Source organism: Falco punctatus (genome assembly GCF_963210335.1).
Source record: "Falco punctatus genome assembly, chromosome: Z".
Classification (NCBI taxonomy): Eukaryota; Metazoa; Chordata; class Aves; order Falconiformes; family Falconidae; genus Falco; species Falco punctatus.
The window spans coordinates 19990119-20015194 of NC_137586.1; the positions used below are offsets into that span (position 1 = coordinate 19990119).

General features: G+C 39.9%; 2 protein-coding genes across 4 annotated transcripts in view; one reads left to right on the forward strand and one right to left on the reverse strand.

Annotated features, from left to right (window-relative positions):
• IL31RA (interleukin 31 receptor A) overlaps positions 1 to 25076 on the forward strand; it is a 238220-nt gene that overhangs the window by 95476 nt on the left and 117668 nt on the right. The gene's annotated exons all lie outside the window — the stretch shown is intronic.
• ANKRD55 (ankyrin repeat domain 55) overlaps positions 1639 to 25076 on the reverse strand; it is a 69142-nt gene continuing 45704 nt past the window's right edge. For 2 of the 3 annotated variants that reach the window (XM_080372948.1, XM_080372949.1), the window contains exon 11: positions 19236 to 19991. In XM_080372948.1, coding sequence (XP_080229074.1) covers positions 19723 to 19991 — 269 coding nt within the window. In that variant the 3' untranslated portion in view covers positions 19236 to 19722. Of the gene's footprint in view, positions 19992 to 25076 lie in introns of all 3 variants that reach the window. The other variant, XM_080372947.1, reaches the window with a different exon arrangement.

Below are 25076 nucleotides of genomic sequence, written 5' to 3' on the forward strand. Positions count from 1 at the left end.
GGCGATGGGATCTTGCCTCTTGGGAAGCAGCAGTTCCTGGCTCCTGCTGAGTTCCTTCCAGCAAATTCAACCACTGACTTAGAAAAGAGAAATACAATCTGACATATAATCCTTGACAAGTTGCTGACCCTTGTAACTGAAGGATGAGAGGAAACTATTCTCGGTGTTCACATAGGGTTTTTTTTCCTTCTATAAGCATTAATTCTTTGTCCACAGCCTGGGGGGTGAGGAGGGAGGGAAGTCTGGGTTGAAGACAGAAAGTTCAGTCTCATTTCTGTGTGTAAGAAGTCCCCTTTACACATGATTGAACAGCCGTCTCTGGGGTGAATGTAACAATTGTTTAATAATGTGAAGCCTTAGATTATATCCAGCTGATTCTGCAGGGGGATTTTGCAGGCAGGAAGAAGTTAATTATGTAAAGCTGGATCCAGATCAAGATTAGTCTTACTGGCTCACACACTGTAAGCCTGATAGCTCTAAAGTGGTAACTGACATAATTTTTTAAATATCATTTGTGAGTATGTGCTGTGCTGTAAGAAGGTACTTTTCCAGCCAGATCAAGAAACAGCTTTTTACCTGCTCATTAATCAATTGTTTCTTGAGAAAAGGAATGTAACCTAACATAATACTCCAACAGTTACTGCAAATTAAAAAAAAAAATCTAAGTAGAAGATTTTTAGGCCATGATTTAGGCTTTTTTAATGCCTTTTTGTAGCATGGATGCTGGTTCTTAGATGAAAAAGTTCTATTGGTAATAACCTTAGGACTGGTTTTTGCCCTCAAAACTAGTCAGAGTCAACATGACCAGTGTATTTTCAGTGTTCTCACTGGTAGTAATGTGAAGTTGTATTGATGGTATGAATATATCGAAAAATTGTAGCTAGATTTTAATCACATTAAGGCTAGCTGATTTGGTTCCTGAACTGTGAAGTGAAACTTACTGATAAAATTCTAGACCAGAAAAGATAACAATGTTTTATTATTGACCCTGTAGGGTAAAATTGTTCTCTGAGGAATTAAATCTTCAGCCACTGTTTGAAAGTTAAGCATGAGTATGCATGTATATTAATCCTGATTCTGATTTAATTTAAAACAATAGGAATTTGCTGTTCAGTAACAGTTGGACTGGACTCCCATTGTCATATTCCGCAGGATTCTGCAGACCTCTGCTAACCCCTCTTATTTATATGGGACCTAAGTAAGTACTGTAAATTTGTAGTGATTTACAGGAACATACTCAAGAATATGAAGTGTCAAAAGATTTATCTTATTTAATCTTTAACTTACAACGTGATTTAGTACACTAGTTAAAAGATTTTAGAGGTTATAGCCCATACTTAAAATGAGGTTGGTATCCCCTTCTAAAGTAACTTCAGGGCAAATGAAACTCATACGAATGAAGGAGTGAAAATAAACCTGTCACTGTGCTCTTAAGACAGGTCGCTGCTCGGAAATTAATAAGAAGAAAATACTTACTTGCGGTTATAACAAGCAAGACATTTTAAATTTACCCACAGACATATGGGGTCATTGTGAAAACATCTTGAACTATTCAGAAACTTTATAAAATACTGCTATACAAAAGTGAAGTTATTCCAAGATCCAGTACTGTCCTCTTCCCCCCCCCCCCCCCCCCCCCCCCCCCATGTTGTTAACTGAGGAGAAAAAGCATTCTAGGATATATAAAGCCTATATCTAGTAAGAGAAATCCTTACTTCAGCAGCAACCTTCTTATCCCATATGAGACTATACTGTTAATTCAGTGTATCTGTTAAATGAGGTTGATCTATATGTGCTAGTTTTGTAGACTTAATTTTTTGCAAATGAGTCTAAAATGCAGACAAAAAAAGGACATCCCTCTGGCAGACAGAATTCATAGCAAGGGAACTTCATCTGTTGTATGCATGAAAAATATAATGGCCAAATAGTGTTTTGTGAAAATTGACCATGTACAAATGTAGACTGAAAAAGTTTCCTTCGGAAATGTTAGTGTATAAAAGAAGAAATAGAGGGAATTCTGATCTCACTTGAACTTAAATTTTTTCCATTGTCTTTTACAAGGTCAGTTTTCATCTTCAATTTTCAAAAAATAGGCTATCCAGGTAAGTAAGTGAGATCTAACAAGTCATTTAAAGAAATGGCATGGTAACAGAGGTCATATACATTTTAAGTCTTTAACTGTACATTTTTTACAGTGTATATCTTTTCTGTTACTGTTGGGTTTTGAAACATATCTTGCTTCTTGAAGCATAGGTGACAGTACTAGTGTCAATTCCTTTATGAAACAAAGCTCCAATATAATGGTGAAGTGAAACGTAAAAACAAGAAAACAAGGACAGGATGCTTACTGCTTGACTGACTGACATACATGCAGCTTGAAAGGAAAGGAAACAACAAATCCACTTCCTATTTGAGTCAAACCCTAGTGCTAAAAAAAGAACTGGAGATACTAACAGCAAAGTTAGTTGTTTGAAAAGGGCCACAAATTTTCAAGTTAAAAAGGAGGAAAAGGCAACTAATAAGATCATTGAAGAGATACAGAATCACAGAATGGTTGGCATTAAAAGGGACCTCTGGAGATCATCTAGTTCAACCCTCTGGAGCAGATTGCACAGAAATGCATCCAGGCAGGTTTTTGATTTCTCCAGAGAAGAAAGCTCTACAGCCTGTCTGGGTAGCCTGTTCAAGTGCTCGGTCACGCTCAAAGTAAAGAATTTTTTTCTCCTATTCAGATGGAGCTTCCTGTGTTGCAGTTTGTGCCTGTTGCCCCTTGTCCTGTCACTGGGCACTGCTGAAAAGAGTCTGGCCCCATCCTCTTGACACTCACCCTTAAGATATTTGTATACATTGATAAGATCCGCTTTCAAGGGGAATGCAGAATACATTACGGCTCTGTCAACCATGTTTTGGGTAGTGTATAAATTTTAGCTTCTGCAAGAAAAAGAAAAATATTTTTTATCATTCACCTTATACAAAGAATGTTATAAATTGCTTAAAATATATTGCTTTAAGCAATAAATTGTTTAAACCCCCACCAAATCTCAGCATTTCAGTCTTCTGTATTTCTTGCACTAAAACCTCTGGGGTTTCTGTCAGTTTTCTATTACATTTGAACAACTCACTTTTCTGTGAAAAGAAACATATTTATCTTATGACCATTAATGTGTTGTATTTCATAGATCACTTTGAATTCTTACCAATGATGGTACTTTCCCACTTTTGTAAATATCTAAAGACCTAAGGTGACTACAGTAGGTACAGTAAATGTTGTGTTGTCTGATGTTGGCATGAAAAATGCTTCCTAGCCCAGTAACTAGTAGCACAAGAATGAGATTTGATAGTTTTATCATCTTAGTCTAATGTTGGTTGTGGTATACTAGTAGCAGAGTCAAATCCTGCACCATTCTTCTCAGATACAAGCTTTTTAAGGCTTTTCCTAGCAGCCTATATCTCCTAGGCAATAATCAACATTTAAGTGAGGTCTGACATGTTTTTAAATGAAGGGTTTGAATTTTTTAGCCAGATTATATACTGTCTCCAGACCTTTCAGAATCTGTAAAATTTTCAGGTTTTTGGGACATCTGTTATTTTGCTAAGCCTGATTGTCAAGCAGAGCCCTTTGTGTTCTCCACTAACCATCTGGCAGCTATCTGTAGATTTAGTTTCCCAAACCATAATTTTTTTCCAGTGCTAAGCCTAGGAGGATGACTAGGGTCTTCCATTGGTGTCTGCTTTTTTGTTATTTTAAAAAATTACTTCCAGTATTTCTGCCCAGTAGTTGGCATCCTTATTTACTTTAGAGTATTTCCAGCAGATGGGGAGGAATGATCCTTTTTCCTCACATTCAGCACATTTCCAAAGAATGCTGATTTCTTTTTTTGGGCTATAATGGAACAAGATACCACTGGAATAATATGTTTCATAAGGGGTTTCTTTGGTGGTTGCACTTCTTGATGATCCTAGAGATCTCTTAGTTGCCACTGTTCATCATCTTACCTCATGCTGCTTTGACTATGCCATAAAAGCAAACGTGTAGTCTGGAGAGCCAGTGTACTCTGAAGTACTCACAAGTCTTCTCTGCTGCCTCTTACAGCTCTGCATTCATGAAAACCATGCTAACCATGTCTGACAATTACAATCTAGTAAACAAGCAACTGCTCCAGTTTACAGGAAGAGCAAAAGAGTGCTCAATTTTAAGATAATAAGAACTGTTAAAAAAGTGAAACAAAGTGATGTTATCTGCAGTTTTTCTCCTGGTTTGAAAGAATGCCAAATTTGCATGCTATGGGAGCTTGTAGAAGCTTTACATTATAAAGACTAAGTCTGTGTTTTTGGTAGCACTGTGTCAGTGATCTGTCTTCCAGATCCTCTGCTACAACATACAGGATTTATATTCTAAATACATTAACAAATACTATTGCAAGGCTGGAAAGCACAAACTTCCCATGCGCTTAGCAGTGTTGTGAAACCAGTGAAGCTGTGTTGAGGTTATGTTGACAGTGAAGTGGTTTACTGTTAAGGGTGATGAGGATGGTGCTGTACTTCACCTTTGTAATGTAATGTCAGAAAGAAGAAAAACTGCTACTTTCTGCTATACATTTTGTGGTCCACTCTCAAATTGTACCTAGGAAAGATTATGTTAAGGGTGTTCTCAGCAGCCAGATTACATTTGCAGTGAAACTATTCTGTTCCAAGCCCAGGAAGTACAGATAAGAAATAAAATAGAAATATTAGTCTAAACTTTGTGGTTAAACAATTATTGGTAGCAGGAAGTCTGACTTCCTAGTTTTTCATCAACTGATTCATCCAGATCAGGTCTTATATCAGTTCTGCATAGACTGAAGTCAGTGTATTTCTGAACCTTATCAATCTGTGGTAAGAGAGGCTGCGGGTAGTGTAGCTACATGGTAAGCCTGTCTGTATGTGCATAGGGAATTATTATGCAGGACACAGAACAGGCTCAAATAACATTAGTGGGGAAAGTCCAGAGAAGGAGCATGGAAATGTCACAGTTTCTAATCTTTCCAAACTGCATTGCAGGCAGAAGCTGTTTCAGAGTGTTTTCTGGAAGACAGGGTGTGGAAGATTGTGCAGTCCTCAAGTTCACGATTTGGCAGGTGAATTCACCCTTCACAAACATGCTAATAGCTTGCAGCTCCTGGCATCTTGCCTGTTTTTCTGGTTTGGAAAGGGAGGGGTGTATTTCCACATATAAAAGTACCTCTGTCTACAATTCATCTCAAGTAGATGTTGAGCAGCTGCCACGCTTTCTAGCTGTCCTTAAGCCTTAAACTCTGTGACAGAGAAAGTTTTTTTCTAAAAGCACCAGGGAACATATTAAAAAAAAATATTTTAATATAAACACTTGAACTACATTGGAAATATTGTTCAGATACAAATTGGAGTTTGTTCTAAAGAGGATGAGAGGTATTTGCAGAAAAATATATGTGTCTTTGTATTTTCACTTTCTACATTAAATCATTCAACGCTTGTGGGTGCTTATTATTGTATTTCCTCTTTACTTCCTGTAATGGCACTTCTGTAATACAAATACTTATGTAAGCATTGCTGCAAATGGGTCTGCCATATTTATTTTTTCTTTTCACCTCAGGAATATAAATGAGTCTAAGCGAAGTTTTAAAATTCTAAAAATCTTAAATTTTTAGAAAAATGCTTAAATGCTTTATAATACTAACAAAATATCAAGAATTTATGCTAAATGTATCTTGAGGCTCTTGTGACATGAGAAAAAAAGTATTCTGAAAGCCCTGCTGCCCTTATCTGCTGGTAGTTGCAGTCTAGCAGCACCCCAGAACTTTACAAATGTTATTTTAAAATTGAGTGGAACATTTGAAGCTGAATTGCTTGCTTCCTTCTGATGAGCCCAATGTGTGTCTACAATGATTTCACCCTAGCATATGCAAGAATCTGAGCAGCTGTATTTTCAACTGGTTTTGTTTTATCTGTCCTACACCAAATGCAATCTTCCATTTTAGAGGTTAGGTTTAAATCTCTTACTTCTAAAAATACTAATGGGAATGAGGTAAGGGGTAAGAGGTGCTCTGCAGGAGGATTAAAGTGCTCTGTGTAAGAGATTATTTGAAAGAATGAACTGTTGAAAGAATGTGGATTTCTTAGTTTATATACATGGCTGACATGTTTGGAGGAGCACAGGCTGTTATAATTGATTTAAAAATAGCTAATACTTAGAGAAAGTCTAAGGAATTACGCATATGTGATGACTGTGTTTTATCTACTGCTAAAATGCAGCCTCCTCCTATGGTGAAACACAGTGACCCTTAAAAATGGTTTATCAGCACTACAGGAGTTGTATGTATCTGTGTTAATAGATGCATCCTGTCATTTCACAGTGAGAAAGGTGAAGTTTTATGCACAGTAGATGACTAGGAAGGACAGGCAGCGCATACGCAATATCCGTAAAACACTGATAAAATCTCACATTCAGATAAAATGAGAATATGGCGATATAAGCTTATGAAAATCAAAGAGCAAGGATGTCAGTCTTATTTGGAAGACCCTGTTGGATTGCAATGACAATATGAAGGGTTTCAATCTGAGAATTACAAGGCCCCAAGGGAGTAGTGCTACAGGGAGGAACCCACCCGAGGTGTAAGAAAGTGAAAGCAGACCTTTCACACTTGAATGGTTTCATCAAAGTGTCATTGAAAGCAACATTTAGTTCATTCCTGAATGTTGTTTCACAGAGCTCACATAAATAAAAACACAACGGGGAATGAAGTTCATTACTTTTATGATTTTCTTACCACAGTTCTGTGGAGAAGCACATGAAATTTACAACATGCTATGAGCAAATGTTATTTCTGATTAATGGATTTCAGAAATGGATAGCTTAGCCTTCCTTTCTCCAAGTAACTTATCTTTTACAGCTGGAGGATCTGAAGCAAGGAGATAAATGGAAAAACCACTCCTTGCTATTCTGTAGGCTTTATTTCCTGCCAAGCTATTTTGATAACCAGTGTGACTGATACTCATGTTGTGAGAGTATGACAATTTTCAGTCATTAAGTGCAAATGGGCATCGTATTTTCAATTTCTGAAAGCTGCTAACAATATGTAAGGCTGAATCAAGAAACCAACCAAGACATCTTTGCTGTATCACCTTGACCAAATTGTTTCTTTTTGTTGCTGCTGTTACTCTTGCTACTCTATATGTAGCCTGCTTATTTCAGTTCTAAATTTTGGGATTAAAGGTCTATTTGTTGTAATGTATTTGCATGGTAAGAAGCACAATGAGATTTAAGTCTTCAATGGAATGTCCAGGTGCTACTTTTATGTAAGTAAATCAATTACAACGAGTTAAATAAGTACTTACATCTTACGTATAACAGATGAACTTTAGTGCAATTAGAGTCTAATGGAACAAGAATGAAGAGTAAAAGGTTTGCGTGCAGCTTGGGAGAGGACAGATGCAGTCTGAGGCAATGCTGGCTTCTGTCACAAGCTGTATTTCCAGTTATGCTGACTGCAATGTGAAAGAATATTTTGCATAACGGAATTTGCATTTTTTTTTCTGTTTAAGCCAACCACACAAATCACACCCTAAATGGTTTCTCTTTTATAAATCCCAGTGCAGCTTAGTGTCACGTGCTCTGCTGCTCAGTGATATTCCATTCTCTCATAAACGTATTTATTGGTTACTTTCTTAAACTCTTGCTAGAGGCTATTAAAGAGTATTTGCCAGTAAGATTTAAACTGAATAACTTCCCATAAAGTCAAAACTGTTAGCACAGTTCTGGCACTATATGGCACAGCTGTATGATGCTAAACAGTTTGCATGTATGTAGAACACATTCCTGAGGTGGTGCCTGAGCCACCTATGTTGGTGCTGGCCAGTATGAATGGGTGTTATGAAAAGCAGTGTGTGTTCACAGCAGAAGGTGGCCAGGAATGCACAAGAAAAGGGAGAGTCACTGTTAGGGTGACAACAGGAAGAGAACAAATAAGCTCCTCAGGCTCTGCCTGGAAAGCAGTTTCCCATTTTTGGATGCAGAAACTGAAACGGTATTCTGCTGTTTGTTCCTTTTTATGTAGGAAGCATAACCCTGCAGATACTCTTGAAAATAATCAGATAAGTTAGAGACCGTGCTTCTGCCTCTCATAAATATCTTATGCTGATTAATTTGCTAGTCATTTAGGATCTGGTGGCAATTGTTGCTTTCACAATTACTGTGAATACCTCCCTGAAGCTGTAGATTTAGCTGAGATCACATTGTGAGCTTCACCTTGGAAACATGGCATCTTGTGGTTGTTTGTCAGTTCCTTTCCCCATGGCAACAGCTTTCCAGAGTGCCTCTGTATAGGCACACAGGACTCAGCTCAACAAATTGTCATCTTTCCTTTCCATTTTGATGTTAAGCTGCTCTGTTGTGCCAAATCAGGCACTACCGTTGCCTCTTTGCAGAGGGTTGGGGTGGCAAGTGTAAGCCTCAGGAAACAAGTTCTGATTTTAAAGTAATGTATTTTACTAATCCATTGAGAATGCCACTGAAATAAGTGAAGGTAACATATATTTTTGTAAAGAAAGCAACATTTTTTTTCAGAGTACACAGCAGAAATGAACTGGTGAACTGAGATAGCTGATTTTGTTTTCCTTGAATAACAATATTCAGCTGACACTCATTTACCATTAAAAACAAAACAAAAAAGCACCTAACCACCCCCCATCACCAAGTATTCTTATTCAATGCTTTCTTACTCAGTGTACAGACAAGACTACACATGCTGGCAGACCTGCCCTGGAAGATTGGGTAATCAGTTTTAAAATGATGAACTGATAGTTTTAGTCCAAAAAAATAATGCCTGAACAAATACGTGTCATTACACTGAGGTGGTACACCATACCCTGATCTGCTGGAACTAATTACAGCCATTTAATGTTGTTACATGGCTGTTTGAGAGTTCATATAATGTGGTGTGTTATAATTTCCAATAATGCATCACATTACTGGGTGCTGGCATCGAGCAGTTAACACTGTTCATCCTACCATGTGGATAACATTTTAACAGCTGAGTGTCAGTGCTGACTGCTTTCAGGGATCTTCTGTAAAACAGAAGAAAGGAATAATTCCCAGCAGAATTCAGACTTTTGGCAGATGACTGCCAAATAAAAAATGTCATAGAATCATAGAATCATTTAGGTTGGAAAAGATCCTGAAGATCATTGAGTCCAACCATAAACCCAACACTGCCAAGGCCACTACTAAGCCATGTCCTGAAGTGCCACATCTACACACCTCCAGGGATGATTCAGCCACTTCCCTGGGCAGCCTGGTTGAATGCTTGACCACCCTTTTGGTGAAGAAATTTTTCTTAACACCCAATCTAAACCTCCCCTGGTGCAACTTGAGGCTGTTTCCTCTTGTCCTATTGCATGTTACTTGGGAGAAGAGACTGACATCGTCTTTCCTACAGCCTCCTTTCAGGATGTTGTAGAAGGTTATGAAATCTCTTCTGAGCCTGCTTTTCTCCAGGCTAAATAACCCCAGTTGCCCCAGCCACTCATCTTCAGACTTGTGCTCCAGACCCTTCACCAGCTTCACTGCCCTTCTCTGGACACGCTGCAGCACTTCAACATCCCTCTTGTAGTGAGGGGCTCAAAACTGAACGCAGGATTCAAGGTATGGCCTCACCTTGTTCTGCTGGCCAGAATGTCTTTGGCTTTCCTGGCCACTTGAACATGCTGGCTCATGTTCAGCTGGCCACCAACCAGCACCCACTACTTTTTTCTTCCAGGCAGCTTTCCAGGCACTCTTTCTGCAGCACTGAGCCTGGTTGAACCTCATACAGTTGGTCTCAGCCCTTCAGTCCTGCCTGCCCAGATCCCTCTGCAGAGCCTTCCTGCCTTCCAGCAGATCAACACTCCCCCCGTCTTGGTGTTGTCTGCAAACTTACTGAGGACGCACTCAATCCCTTCATCCACATCATCGATAAAGATATGAAACAACTGGCCCCATACTGGGCCCTGGGGAACACCACTTGTGACCAGTCACCAATCAGTTTTAACTCCACTCACCACCACTCTTTGGGCTCAGCCGTCCAGCCAGCTTTTCACCCAGCACAGAGCACACCCATCCGGGCCATGAGCAGCGTTTCTCCAGGAGAATGCTGTGGGAGATGGTGTCAAAGGCTTTAGGAAGGTCCAGGTACACAACATCCACAGCTTTTCTCTCATCCCCTAGGGGGGTCACCTTGTCATAGAAGGAGGTCAGGTTGGTCCAGCAGGACCTGCCTTTCACAAACCCATGCTGGCTGGGCCTGATCCCCTGGCTGTCCCACACATGCCACGTGATGGCACTCAGGATGATCTGCTCCATGACCTTCCCCAGCACCGAGGTCAGGCTGACAGGCCTGTAGTTCCCCAGATCCTCCTTCCTGCCCTTCTTGTAGGTGGGCGTCACACTGGCTGACCTCCAGTCCACTGGGAACCCCTTGGTTAGTCAGAACTGCTGATAAATGATGGAAAGTGGCTTGGCGAGCTCCCTCAGTACCCTTGGATGGATCCCATCCAGCTCCATAGACTCATGTGTGTCTAAGTGGTATAGCACATAGGTGACTATTTTCCCTTGGATTATGCGGTTTTCATTCTCCTCCCTGTCTCTGTCTTCCAGCTCAGGGGACTGCGTAACCAGAAAACAACTGGTCTTACTATTAAAGACTGAGGCAAAGAAAGCATTAAGTACCTCAGCTTCATCCTTTGTCACTCTGTTTTTCCCAACATCCAATAAAGGTTGGAGATTCTCCTTGGCCGTCCTTTTTCTATAGAAGCATGTTTTGTTATCTTTTACAGCAGTACCCAGATTAAATTGTAGTTTGGATTTTGCCCTTCACTAGAATGTTTGTCTCTGTAAAAAAATCTCTCTTGAGCTGAGGTACAATTTCTGTTATGAAAATATATTTAAAAATAGCTTGAGAGTTGGTTTCTCAGACTAACTGTAGGATTGAGATTGGTGGTAGATGTGCTTGAAAGGAAGTAGTTTACACCTGTGGTGGCATTTCTTTGAAGTTGTCTTTATTTAGAGAACATTTTGATACAGATCTGTGACATCTCTCAGCTTCAGGCTACTGAGGAATTAAATTTTTTCTTGAATGTTTGGAATAGAAAAATCAACTTGACTGTCAACGTACTACTGTTACCTAGCTAAGTAATACAATGTGGTTATGCATAGCAAGCAACAGAAAAAACCTCATACTCTGTTGTGTGGAATACAGAATTTGTCATGCTCTTGCAGAGTGTAAACTTGCAGAAATACACATGAATGTGAGAATTAGCTTGATGTTCTAACAGTATTGAAAAGATGGGCCAGAAGATAAGGAAAACTACACATGGAATGGTATAGTCAAAGAAAACCATAAACAAGTGAAGGTTAGTGCAAAGAGGAAAGTCTACAGGCTTTATTGATGGTTTAAATTAGGATAATTTAGGTCATCACTAGAAACAATTTGTAGTTGTTAGTTTGAACTGGCTCAACTGTTCAACTTATCCCAATATTTGGGTTAGTAAACTACAATTATGTACTTCGCAACATTAAGTAAGGGAGTTATACTCATGTGGATTTGATTTCCATGGCTGGATGTATCTGGGTGGCACAGAAATACAAGAAACTTTTCAGGGTAGACTGCTGGCTGAAACAGTGTGTCAGTAGGGACTGAACTCATGCTATAGCTTTACAGTGGCCTCCGTGGTTTGGGTTGATGATTTGGATTCAGCTTACAGAAGGCAGTTGTAAGCACTGTTAGGCCTGACCTTTTAAATCTTCAAGACAACTCAAAGAAGAGAACAAAGAAACTTGTGATTTAGATTTTACTGCAAGATTTTTCCATTTGTTACAAACGGAGAACATGACAACCCTCCACCTCCTCAGCACTTCCCTGTGGTTAACCTATACATACAGCTCTGCATTCCCAAGTGCTGGTCACCCACCAGCTTGTTTGGGTGAAAATGATGTGCCAAGGTGCTTACTAAGTGATGCTGCCCAAGAAAGGTTGTGCTGACCTCATGTGCTGTAATTAGTGTCCCTCCATGGCAGTACTAGTGGGCAGCAGCATTTTGATTTGGATCAGCTAAAGGATTCTGTGTGAGAATGGCTGCATCTCTCCTATGTGGATAACAATCATTGTTCAGTGACTGTAGGTATTATAGAATGACTGTAGGAAAAACATGCTGTAGGTATTATAGGATGAGTTCAGTTAGAATTCACAAAACCTGTCAGGAGAGCAGCTGGAACATGGTCTTTATATAGTAGCTTGTTTCATCTTTTCTGTTATTTGGGATGACTGAGTGGTACTGTGACTCCAAAATCTCTGCCTGTTCTCCTCCATCCTTGAAGAAGATTGAGGAGATCAGAGGACAAGGAATCAAGAAGACAAGGGAAGAGCTAATCTCAGCTGGCAGATAATTTATCCAATGTAGCTTTATGCCTTTCCTAGCCCAGACAGTAGTCACACAAGGTAACTGCCATGGAGAACTTTGCCACTTATCATTACTGAAGATAAAGGGTCTTTCTCACTCTTTCACTACTGCTCTGGGGCTGTGGTTCCTGGCCAAGATCTCCAGCATCCTGTGTGAACTGTCCATAGCTGTGGGTAATGTTGGTTTTCAGACTATCAGTGATAGCACTGTGACTACTACACACTCTCCCGCAGTAGCTTTGCAGCTGAGCTGGCCAAGGTGGCTTTTGGCCAAGAATAAGCATAGGCCAGTGGCCAGGATCTGCTGTCAGACTTTGAGTTTCTGTACAATGCCCTGAGGAGAGCCATTTATAATCTTTACTTTTCAGCCCTTCGCTTTCTGCATTTCTCCACCAGATTTTCACACATACTGACCAGTCCACAAGCAAGTTCCTGTAAGGAGGGAAAACAGAAGCCAGATTTTGGAGGGTTAACACCTGAGCACTGAAGATAGCCCTCCAGCCCCCAGTTCTAAGAAGCCACTATTGAAAATATAGTGTCTAATCTTTCTGCCTTAGTTTCTTCATATGTGACATTGGGATAATATTATTTACTAGCCTACTGAGAAGGTTTCAGTGATGGAGCGATTACTTTTTGTTGAGTGCTAAATTTAATTGGAACATATAAAAAAATCCTCCAGTTTGGTAGAAGATCTCCGTGGATTTTCATAACCAGGTGCTGTCCTCACATAAAAGCTGAGAGGAGAATAAAACCTCTGTGAAAACAGACTATCTTCCTGTTTACCACCTTACCAGAGAGCCCAAGAAGTGTGCAAAAACAGGTGCTGGGTTTTTTCCATTTAGATAAAGAGCTTACCCTGGTTCTTGCCCAAAATTTACAATCTGTTTTTGGCACTTGTCTGACATTTTGACAACTTGCTGATCTTAGGTTTATAAAAATAACATTGAAAACTGATGTTGATAGATCTGACAGTATTGATGTAAAAGGAAATTTTCTTTGTGAAAAGAATTTGGAAAAGTATTTCCTGCTGTTTTGAATCAAAAGAATTAGAACCTCATAATTACCACAGTTAAGAAGGTGGTGTCTGAATTCCTAATGACTGCTCTAAGGAAAGGAGTAATATAACTGAAAGTCCTCACACATTGATTTTTGCATTTCTGAAACTAAGTAGTATGAGCTCTGCATCAAGACCAGTTTAGGAGAGGCTTGAGTTGTGCTTTTAAAGTGCCTGTAAATGCAGCATTTGATTAACTGTATGGTAGGCATGTATGTAAGAGTAAAAACAATAAAATCCTGATGTAAATTCATTTGGCATAAAAAAACCCAACAGAACAGGAGGAAGCAAAAGGACAGCAAGGGCACAAATTGCTCCTCATGGCCTATGCCGCTGGCAAGTCACTACATCTCTGAGTGGAGATTTCCATGCATATTAGTTGTCTTGAACCCTTTTAGTGGGCATGTTTTTATGTTTCATGAAGAAATCTAAGCTATGGCAAATCAGAAGCAGCTTTCCCAAGATACATCTTGGAACCCACAATGAGAATAAGATGGCAAATTTATTTACAGGAAAACCAATCTTTTAAAAATATTTAGCTGAGAGAGAAAAACCTCAGGGACAATGAAAAACTTCAACTGGCTTCAGTCTGTAGTTTACAGGACATACTGAAAAAAATGCCCAAATCAACAATTTGAGGAAAATCTCTGTAAGTTCACAACACACTGTGGAAAAAGCACTAGACACTATAACAGAAGAGGCCAAAGCACAAAAATAGTTTGGGTTTCAAGTATTAGAATTTTCAAAAGCATCTGACCCCCCCTTTCTGATAAATTCCCTGCAGAGGATTGTCTCTGCATCAGCAGCTGAAGGGTGAATGAACCTTTAAGAACCTTCAGACCTCCAGATCAGAAAAAAGTACCTCTCTGGTGCTTGGAGTTGAACAGAATGGTAGGCAGAGCCTCCCTCTGGGTTAACTTATCATTTAGCAGTTTGTTTTAGCTGTTCTTAGTAATAAATCTCTGCCTTATTTCCAAGAGTCTACTAGAAACAGTCACTTCAGAAACAGGACAGGATTGGCAAATTTTAGAAACTGAAAATGCAGTCTTTACAATTGTGTATTTAGTATATCCTTTCTGGTTAGACCTTATATTTCTTCCTTGGATGATACTTACCATTAACTTCTGTGTATGAAAGGTACAATCCCATTTCTTTTCAATCATTTTAGTGCAGCTAACTTATTCATGCACTGTGGGAAGGTCTTCATAGTTTTCAGTAAATGTGCAAAGCTACTTTCAACTAAGTTGACAAGCGGAAATTATAGCGGAAGTTTGTGGCACTGTGTGTAAGCAGGGGATCTGGCTCTCTTGTTTCTTGACCTCTTACCAAACTAATCTTCCTGATGTAATCTTGATAGGGAAGTCTGTGACTGTGGGGTTGATTGTAGTGGTGGTGATGGCTGCAGAGATACATTGGGAGGGCTGGACTGAGCTTTTTCTTAGTACATGGATGTATTCAGACAGTTTCAGTCTGCTCCTGTGAGTTTCAAGGAACTCCACCACATCCTTCTTCCTAAGGATGGGATCCCACATGCTGAGCACAGAAACGTGCACAAAGGTGCAGGAAGGCACATGTGCATAGACTCAAGTACTCCTCCTGGGGCAGGTATGAATACCCCCTTGACCCTGCAGGTTCTCCCTGGTGTTTGCAGAGCAGCCGAAGGTCACAGCGTGATGCCAAGTATCCTAGAGCACCACAAACAGTGAGATGGGAAATAGAAAGTTACTGCAGGAGGCTGTACCATGTTGAAGTCTGCAGACCTTAGTAGGCTCAGTAGCAGCTGCAGAAGGCAGGCCCTTGACAGTGTTGACTGGCAGGGAGGGAACACTTGCTTGGCTTTGTGTCAACTGCTTCACATCAATTATTACTCACTGCCCTTGGTTAGAGGTGTCTTTGGTGTGGACACCTGACAACCTCTGGTCTAAACTGCTTCTGTTGTAATGCTGAGATTTTCTACCAATAGGAACAGCAGAAGAAAATCTTTGCATTTTGTGAAACTAAGAGACACAGGAAACCCCCACGAAAATAATGAGAGAAAATTTCCACTTTTAAAACACAAAGGCAAATAGTGTATACTTTCAATACCTCTGTTTTCTTCTAAATCATTATTACAATGCAGATGCAGAGTAACAGGTCTGATAACTCATGATGACAGTACGATCAGATGAGCTCTGTTAGAATTGTTTGAAAAGTTGCTATGTTTTTATGTTCTGAAGTTTTAACTACAACACTTCTGGTGTTTTTTGCAATAGAAAAACATATGGATTATGCAGAGTCTTCTTTGGTGACGTAGAAGAATGCAGTGTATTTGGGGTGAAGGGTCAGAGAACTCCACCTTTGTTGGTGATAGGGATTTTAAAATTCTTTATTAGGACTGAATTTAAGAGGATATGTCTTCCTTTTTAGGTATTTATACAAAAGAATTAGCCAGCTCATCAATAAAATAGCTTTTGGAATATCCCCGTAATACTGGATGATACTTTGTTTTACAAATGAACATTTTTCTTTTAAATAATGGACTAATGTTAACCTCCTGCAGAGTTTACTGGAAGAGTGGATCACTCCAGTAACAATGTGTAAGTAAATGGTCCACTGGAATAAAAGCTACACTATTTTAAAAAGCATTTTCAAATTCTGTTCATAAGAATTATATATGGAATGTAGAGTGTGTTTCAGAGAGGAATGGTATTGTGTTTTGGTCAGAAAATGTATCCTGCATGTATATGTATTGTCTTAGCTTTCTGTGCCAAGCCAAACTCCCCAGACACCTGAGTACTGCAACACTCTATGAGTTAACACTCAGCTGGTGCCACAGAAGAATGTGCCAGAGATATTTAACCACTAGACAGAGGAAAAAAAATAATCTCTGTCATGACCTACTGACCAGACATTTCTTGGCAATTGCTAATCAACTGTGCTAGCCTTTTATTGTCTCTCCTGCCACTATGTTCCAGGAAAGGTCTGAGCAAGAGGTCAGGGTACCTTAAGTAGGTATTGGTTCATTTGTTATCTTTCATGCAGAATGCTGCAGTCAGTAGTCTGTTCTCCTCTGAAGGTGAAAGACTTCAACTTAACTTGGCTTGTTTATTTACTGTAGAATTTGGTTATCAAACCCGAAAGATAAGAACAGTTCCTGGTGGGAACATTTCTGAGAATAATTTTAGTGCCATATGAGCATTAATTTTTTAAAGATCTATTTTTGATAAATTGTGAACTACTTCTTTATTGACAGTGTACAGAAGAAACACATTAGAAAAGTGACCTGGATCTTAGTTCAGACTACCATGCATTTAAGACTGTCTGTTCAGCTAAGTACTGTGTTCTGTTCTATCCTTACCTTTGAACAGGCAAGTAGATTTGCATTTCTTTCCTGAAAAAGTCTTATTTCCTGGGTTGAAGACCCAGGAAAATAAACATTCCTTCCTAGGAAAAGATGAGGAAAAAAGGGGGAAATGATAGGAAAATATCAGCTAGCTGATGTCGCCTGTTATGCAAACTGATTGTATAGAGAGGAGGCGGTGGTAATGTGTGTTTGTAGCTTCAAGTTATGGCACCTGAAATTCTGTGTTTTTGAAGGAATTTCTTCTGAAAGGCAGTGTTATCTTTGATCAAAAATTGTTCATTATTCAGGTTTGTCTGCCCTTGCTGCATTAACAAAGCAATGCTGAATAGGAAAACCAGAAAGCTGATTACTTCTGTTCTGGGAATGGAAGTGTATAGATTAAGGCATGGGGGAATGTCTCTCCCTTTCTCTCTTGCTGTAATACTGGAAACATTTGAAATGTGTTCAAGCTTCTATGGCAAACCAGCACAGACTGCTCCTGTATCATGTCTTCAGCATGGAATCACAGATGGCAAATGAATGAGCACCACCATAGGTCTTATATGATTGCCATTTAGGCAGCCCAGGACTCTCCTGGTCCCTGGACAGTCAGGGTAACAGAAGAGGTGAGAGATTCACCCCCTCTCTTAAAGCCAATAATAACAATGAGGATCCCCTTCTACTCAGGAAAAATGAGTTGCAACATGTGACCTGCCTCTTTTGAGGCATTGCAGTTAATCGCAAAAAGCTCATTTTTCTTACCCACTCAAAATGACTAGAGTGGTGAAAAAGTTACAAACATCTGAACTCATTGGGATTTCCTTGCTGTGCTGTTTGGTCTTCCTTCCACACACTGTACCCATTCCCAAGCAGTGTGTTAAACTAAAGATAATTTCTGCCAGACCGGTTACTTTGGGCTTTCACTCTGCAAAGACAAATCTCATTCTCCAAATGTCTACACTGACACTTAGGGTTAACATAGAGGTTATTTGCTGCCAGCCAGAGCTGTATGAATTAATTTTTCCTTCTCCTCTGTGCAGTCTGCACTAAAACCATCTGGTCTGTACTGTTTGATAGTGGCTTAGGGTCTGCAATGAAACTTGAATGTTTCTAGGAACTGACTTATGAACCACTTGCCTCTTGTGTGAGGCCACAGGGAGACGTACAAAAGGGCTGGGGTCAGAACAGAGAATCTGGGGGTTGCAAGTGGTAGAGTTCTAGGGCAGAGAAGCTTAGGGGCTCTGGAAAGCAGAGCAGCTCAGTGACCCTGTAGAGCAAATGCCAATCTGCGGCACTGTAGGAGGGACTCTGGACTCTTCAGTGAGGCTGGACTAAACAAGACTGGTCAGGTGCAAAGTCAGCATGCCAGAATTGATTTTTCCTTTAAGAGCACATGCTTCTGTCATGCAGTATTTTTTCCATGTAGCCTTAGAAACTAGGTTGCCTGTCAGAGCCAAAGCACATGAACTTTTTACTCTCATGGATTTCAGCAAGAAGCTAGAGATTGACATCACTTGTTGAATTTGGACATTTGGATTTGATGTTTAAAAATAAAAGATCCTTTTATTTGTGTGCAAAACTTTCCTCTTCCCTGTGTTGCATCAGAGCAGCTGTTGTGCTCTGCTTTTTTCTTTCTGGGACTGTCTGTGACAGCTACCAGCCATCCTTCTATTTACAGTCATTACCGCAAAGAAATTGGAAACTGCAGCAACTGGGACGTGATTATCTTCTCTTTCATGTCAGGTTTGTCTTTTACTGTGACACAGCAAAAGAAATATTTGTACAGCTATCTAGAGATAACCAGAAATGCCATGTCCTAGTTGGAATGAGCTGCTGATGTAGAACTAATTAGGACAGGTTTACTACCAATAGTGACCAAAGGGGACTATCCGCCCCCCCACCCCTGCCCACAGTAATGCCCACAGCTCCTCTGTAATCAGAAGTGAGGAAGCCTCCAGAGTAATAGCAGCAAGATTTAGATAGGAATCTTTAAGCAAGCAGAGGCTGGCGTGTTTGTTGGCCTCTAGGAAACAGTCTTGTGAAATGTTTAGTTGGAGGCTTATAGCACTTGCCAAAGCTCTTGACTGAACAGCAGTCTGGCTAGATTTCCTTCTTCAGTTCAATGTTCAAAATGGTAAAATAATGTCTAATAACTCAGGACGGGGCAGTCCTTTTTTTAATGAAAATAACAATGCGCAATTACATTTTTGTCACTGAGGACTATGAAGAACTAAATGAAAGAGACTTAAATCTGTCAGTGCGATGAACAGTTTTGAATAGTGAGTGCTATAGCACTGTCTGTCCCACAGGGATTAGTGTTTCATTGTGCTTTTTTAGCTTGTTGAATTCACAAATGCCACAAACTTACAGTGTAGAAAGTATGTGAAAAACAAAGAGCCAAACCCCCTCATTTGCTAAAACTGCCTTTTATTTTGAACTTATCATTTTAATCTTAAAAAGATATTTTTGATGGCACACAGCCTCAGAATCAGCACCTTTGCATTTACAAACTACAGAGAATCCCTGTCAATTTATGTTTCCCTAACTGCAATTTTTAAATCACGCAGAAAATCTTACTCTTTGTTCCTGTTTTCTATGAAAGGCATAACAGCACATTGCTGCAACAAGATTGCATGTTATGAAGATTCCATTCACAAAATAGATTTAAAGCAAGTTAGATACTAATTTAGTAATTTCATCATAACTGAAAACTATAATGCAAATGCCTATATAAATACACAGTTCAGCTTTGGTGATGTGCTACCTTTTCCTCTTTTTTGTTCATTTACACTCCAGTTCACAAGAGCATCATTAGTGCAAATTAATGAGGTTTTACTGTACAGTTATCTTGTAACAAGCTCTTAGATATATTTCAACTGATTGAGGCAATTATTGAGTTAATTTCCAGTGTCTGGTTTGGTGAGAGAGTTCTCAAGCTCTTCTGCAGGATTAGATTTCTTCTGGCTTGGGATAGCAGGTAGGACACGGCTTGGTTTCAGAGGCTCTCCTGATAGACCAGGCAAGAGAGAATAGAGCAAATGACTCTGAGAATGTCCCCTTTTCTGGGACCTGGAGGTTGGGGCTGGTGGGAGAATAACTGCACCAGTCCTTAGGGAATTTAAAGGCAGGGACTTAAACTTCTTAGCACCCTGAGATGGTAGCTGAACTAGAAGAAAAAAAAAAGACAAAAAGAGTGCACAGAAAGTGAAAAGCATGACATTTTTACAAATGAGTTTGCTACTTTCTTTGAATTGTTATTAGTTTGTCTTGTGTTGTGTGTACTCAAACCTGCATTTGGAAAATGTGATCAAAATTGAGTAAAAAGATCACTAAAGCCTGGGAAGACTAATCTTCAACTGAAGAAAACAACTCCAGTATTAAGCAATTTACATTGTGTTTGGTGATCAGTAAGACCTGAGAAGTTCAAAAGTTTACTTTTGATAAGCAGAGAATCTATAATTTGTCTGAAGGAGACTTGTTCTGTTTGGAGAGATTTCCACAAGACATTTTTTCATCAAAAACCACAGGCTAAGTGAAATGGAAATGTTCCAAGGGATTGTATTATTTTTAACAAAACCTTTGGGGGAGGATGCTCTAGTACCCAGGGTAAATTCTCATCAAATTCTTAGGAAGATGAAATGGAAGAATGTGGAACACTGTGAGTTGCTCTAGGCACAGGCCATCATGAATTCAACAATTGTTCATTGTTGAATTGTTCAATTCAACATGTGCTCTGCAAGTCACAGGCCACAAAAGTAGCCCGTTACCCTGGAGCGCACAGAGACCTGCACTGAAACACAAGAGCTACAGCTGTTGTATGTCTTGTGCATCAGCAGTCTTGTAAGAAACTGTGAATTTAGATCATCCTTAATCTCCTCTGCACACTCTGCAGTGTAACATGGTTTGTGCTTTAAAGTTAATGTAGTTTTACATCTTCTTTATATTGAGATTCTCATGCTCCTTCATTCAGGCAACTCACTAAATCCTGATTTTTAAAAAAGAGAATTGGAAAACTTCATTGTAGACCTATTTTCCTCTACCTTGGAATTTAATGTGAATTGCATTAACTTTTCTTCATTTAGTTCTCCATTTCATTCACAAGCAATTTGTATGGAAACAGTTTGGGTTTTTTATCTTAATTATATGAAGAGTTCCTTACTGGAGCTAATACCGTCTGTGTTTTGGCTACAGAATCTTCCTTGCAATTTCTCACATTAATTTTTCCTTGCTTGCATCCTCATCCCATCTGTGATTTCCTTCCATATGCATCTGTTGTGATGAATATACGAGAGGCTATTAATGTTTTCCTTTGAGAATTTATAGTTTGAGTTTCTTCTCTACTGTTCATGACAGCCTACAGAAGGTTATTTGGATTCTTTGTCTATTTCACTGTCTTCATCCTTTGAAACTAATCACAAATGCTTCCTTGTGATCAAGTATTAAAAACCCTTCTCACTTGTCTTCAGAATGGTATCATGCTTGTGTCCTGGTTCTTTACATATAGGAAGAATCCTGCTATAAAGCACTCTGCTCAAAAGGTGACCATCTCAGTCTGTCATTATCTTTCCATTTCCTAGTCAACTCCAATGAAAATATGAGTGTTTATGTTTGCATTTTTCCTGGCAGCTCCTTTGATTATTACCCTTTCATAATCTCTGACAGAAATTTTCCTGGTGCAGATTCAGGGAAATTCTACATAAATAAGAAATGGAGAATATTCTTTCTTAACCCAATGAAAATCTTTTGTAATTCCAGAGAAATATCCAAAGTTAATCTAGATTTGGACCATTTTAATAGAGGATAAATTGATAAGTGAACTGATTTCTTTTAGAAATAACAGACTACATAATCAATTTACATGAACACTTGTGATAAGCTGGACCTTACAAGTTAATGTTGACCATAAAAAAAATCGCCAAACCAAACTAAAAATTCAGCACACTTGAGGACCTCATAAATAGAATAATGGATGAAGTTTCTTGAGGGCTGAAGTGAGGAATTATGTAGTTTTCGTATAGAAGGATTACTAACTTTGTCACAATTTTTCATAAAAAATAAGGTAGATCCATTACTATAATGTGGACACACACCTGATGAAAAAAATACACTCAAGATGTAATTTTCTGGAAAGCAGGTTTACAGTGCAAAATCTTAGAATCATAGAATGGCTTGGGTTGGAAGGGACCCTAAAGATCACCTTTCTATCCTTGCCATGGGCAGGGATGGCTTCCACTAGACCAGGTTGCTCAAAGTCCCATCCAACCTGGCCTTCAACACTTCCAGGGATGGGGCATCCACAGCTTCTCTGGGCAACCTGTGCCAGTGTCTTGCCACCCTCACAGTAAAGAATTTCTTCCCAATACCTCATCTAAATCTATCCCATTTCAGTTTAAAGCCTTTACCCCCTGTTCTGTCACTATATGTCCTTGTAAAAAGTCCTTTTCTGGTTTTATTGTAGTTCCCCTTTAGGTACTTGTCCTAGTTGCTGGCTGGGGTTAAACCACAACAGTCCTGGAGGGCCGCTATAAGGTCTCCCTGGAGCCTTCTCTTCTCCAGGCTGAACACCCCCAGCCCTCTCAGCCTGTCTTTATAGTAGAAGTTCTCCATCCCTCTGATAATCAGTAAGAAATTCAGATAATAAAACTCAGTAAAGGCAAATGCAAACCACTACCCTTAGGGAATACAAACAGAGAAATCCCAAACCACCAAAAGTCCAAATGTAGGGTGGGTAGTAACTGGCTAGGCGAGTAACAGTCCTGCAGGTAACTGGGTTCACAGACTGTGCCTGAGTCAGACATACACTGAAGAAATTCAGGCAGAAACCCTGCAGCTTCTGTGCCTTGGCAAAGCAGAAGCACATCAGTCATGTCACGGAAGCCCTTCTGTGTCTGTAGATTCACTGTTACATAATTAGTAAGTCAGAAATTTGCCCTGTTGGAAAAAATGTTACCTCTAATGTCTGCAGTGGGCACTGAAAAAACTTTGCAACTATGGGTTTTTTTACTATATACATTGCACAAAAGAGGCTAAAGTTTTTGCCATATTCCCCCTACCATATGCCATATACTCACTTTATCTTTCATTATTTATTTATCAGGAGCATTAAATCTCTTAAGACTCACCAGGTATCTATTTGGGGCAAAGCAGAATCTTTATGGAGAGGATTTAAAAAATTGGTAATTTTTCTTTTCATGTAAATTTCAGTATAATTCAAATTGTGATGGCCTGAGCAGCCAGTCTTTACTACATCTGCCTCCCTTTTGGCAATGCAGTGTAATTCATGGGTCACATTCAAGATCACTCATGTTCAGATGTTCAGGAAATTGCTTAGTTCTGCTTTCCATAAAAAAAAAATTATACCATTAATACTTTGCTTTAGTTTGTGTTGAACTTGTGTGAATCAGGCAGGGCTAAATACAATAAATGAGCCCATCTGTTTTCTGGCACATGACAAAATGCTCTGAGTTTATTGACATTTTGGTGTGTAAACAAATGCATATTGAGAGTCTCACTTGTTTCCCTTTCTGGAGCATAAGCATGTGTTCATGCATTCAAAGATCACACCGCTGTAAGGTAACTTGAGAACACTTTACATATTAGACAAGGCCTTAGTGATGGGTTTAAGTAGGGCAACAGCAGCCATAGTTTAACTTCATCGCCATGACTGGGTAGCTATCACAAACCCATGCTCATGGACCTGAAAGTTCTGGTGGACAGCAAGGTGCCCATGAGCCAGCAGTGTGCCCTTGTGGCCAAGGTGGCCAGTGAGATCCTGGGGGGCATTAGGAGGAAAGTGGCCAGCAGGCTGAGGGAGGTGGTTGTCCCCCTTGGCTCTGACCCGGTGAGGCTGCATCTGGAGTGCTGTGTCCAGTTCTGGGCTTCCAGTTCAACAGAGGCAGAGGGTCCAGTAGCGGGCTACAAAGATGATGAGGGGATTGGATCATCTCCCTTCTGAGGAAAGGCTGAGAGAGCTGGGCCTGTTTAGCCTGGAGAAGACTGAGGGGATCTTATCAATGCATACAAATACCTTAAGGGTGGGTGTCAGGAGGACAGGGCCAGGCTCTTTTCAGCCATGCCAAGTGACAGGACAAGTTTGTGGCAACAGCCACAAACTGCAACACAGGAATTTCCATCTGAATAGGAGAAAAAAATTCTTTACTTTGAGAGTGACGGAGCACTGGAACAGGCTGCCCAGACAGGCTGTGGAATCTCCTTCTCTGGAGACATTCAAAACCTGCCTGGACACAGTTCTGTGCAACCTGCTCCAGGTGAACCTGCTTTAGCAGGGAGTTGGACTAGATGATCTCCAGAGGTCCCTTCCAACACCAATCATTCTATCATTCAAAGAAGTAAAAAACAGCGCCCAAACATCAGTGCTTTCCACCTAGTCCTACATACTGTACTCAGTTTCAGATATTTCATAAGGATTTTGGGACTGGTACATGTATGGTTGAAATAATACACATAATGAAATAATACATATAATGACTGGTATTAGTGTATGTATTGAAACACACAAGCCTGGACCCAGCACTGGGGTCTGTGAGAGACAGAACTCTAAAGGCTGGCTGCCATACATTCAGAAGCTGTGTACAGCAAAAGCACCAGTAGTTGTTCACATTCAGAGGGCAGAGTCAGCTACAGAAGACCTAGTGATACAATTAAGAGCTACTAATTCAGGGAGCCTTTTCCACTCAGTAGTAACTTTCAAGTGGCTGCTATTACAAACTGCAGAGGCAAGAATAAGGGTGTCAGTGAGGCATTGCCCAAGGAGTATGTACTCCAGCAGAAGGGATGGCTCTTAGATTCTCTTCCTTTTGCAAGCATTGGATATAGTGGCCCTCTGCAAAGAGGAGAGTGCTTTGTGGAATCCTTTGCTGTTAATTTGGGAAAGAAGGAATTTCAAAACATGATGAATAACAGCAAAAACAACCACTGATCCCCAGAAAATACTGTGAAATGACCTGCAGCCATAGATAATTCCCACCCCCTCCAGCAAGTAATAACCTCACTATGGCTTCAGACCTTTTAAGCCACATGAAGAAGTGAGAGCAGTGGAGAGTTCTCTAGTAGTATTTGCTTGGGAAATTATTCTAGCACTGTGTGTGCAGTGTGTGATAGCTGTAAGCCTGTTTTCCAGGGCTCACTGGGAGAGTTGTGTGATGAGATAGAAAGGGTGTGCTAGGGGTAGAGCAACAGCATGCAGAATAACAGAGATGCCAGGCTGTGCTGAGGCTACAAAAGAAGCCAT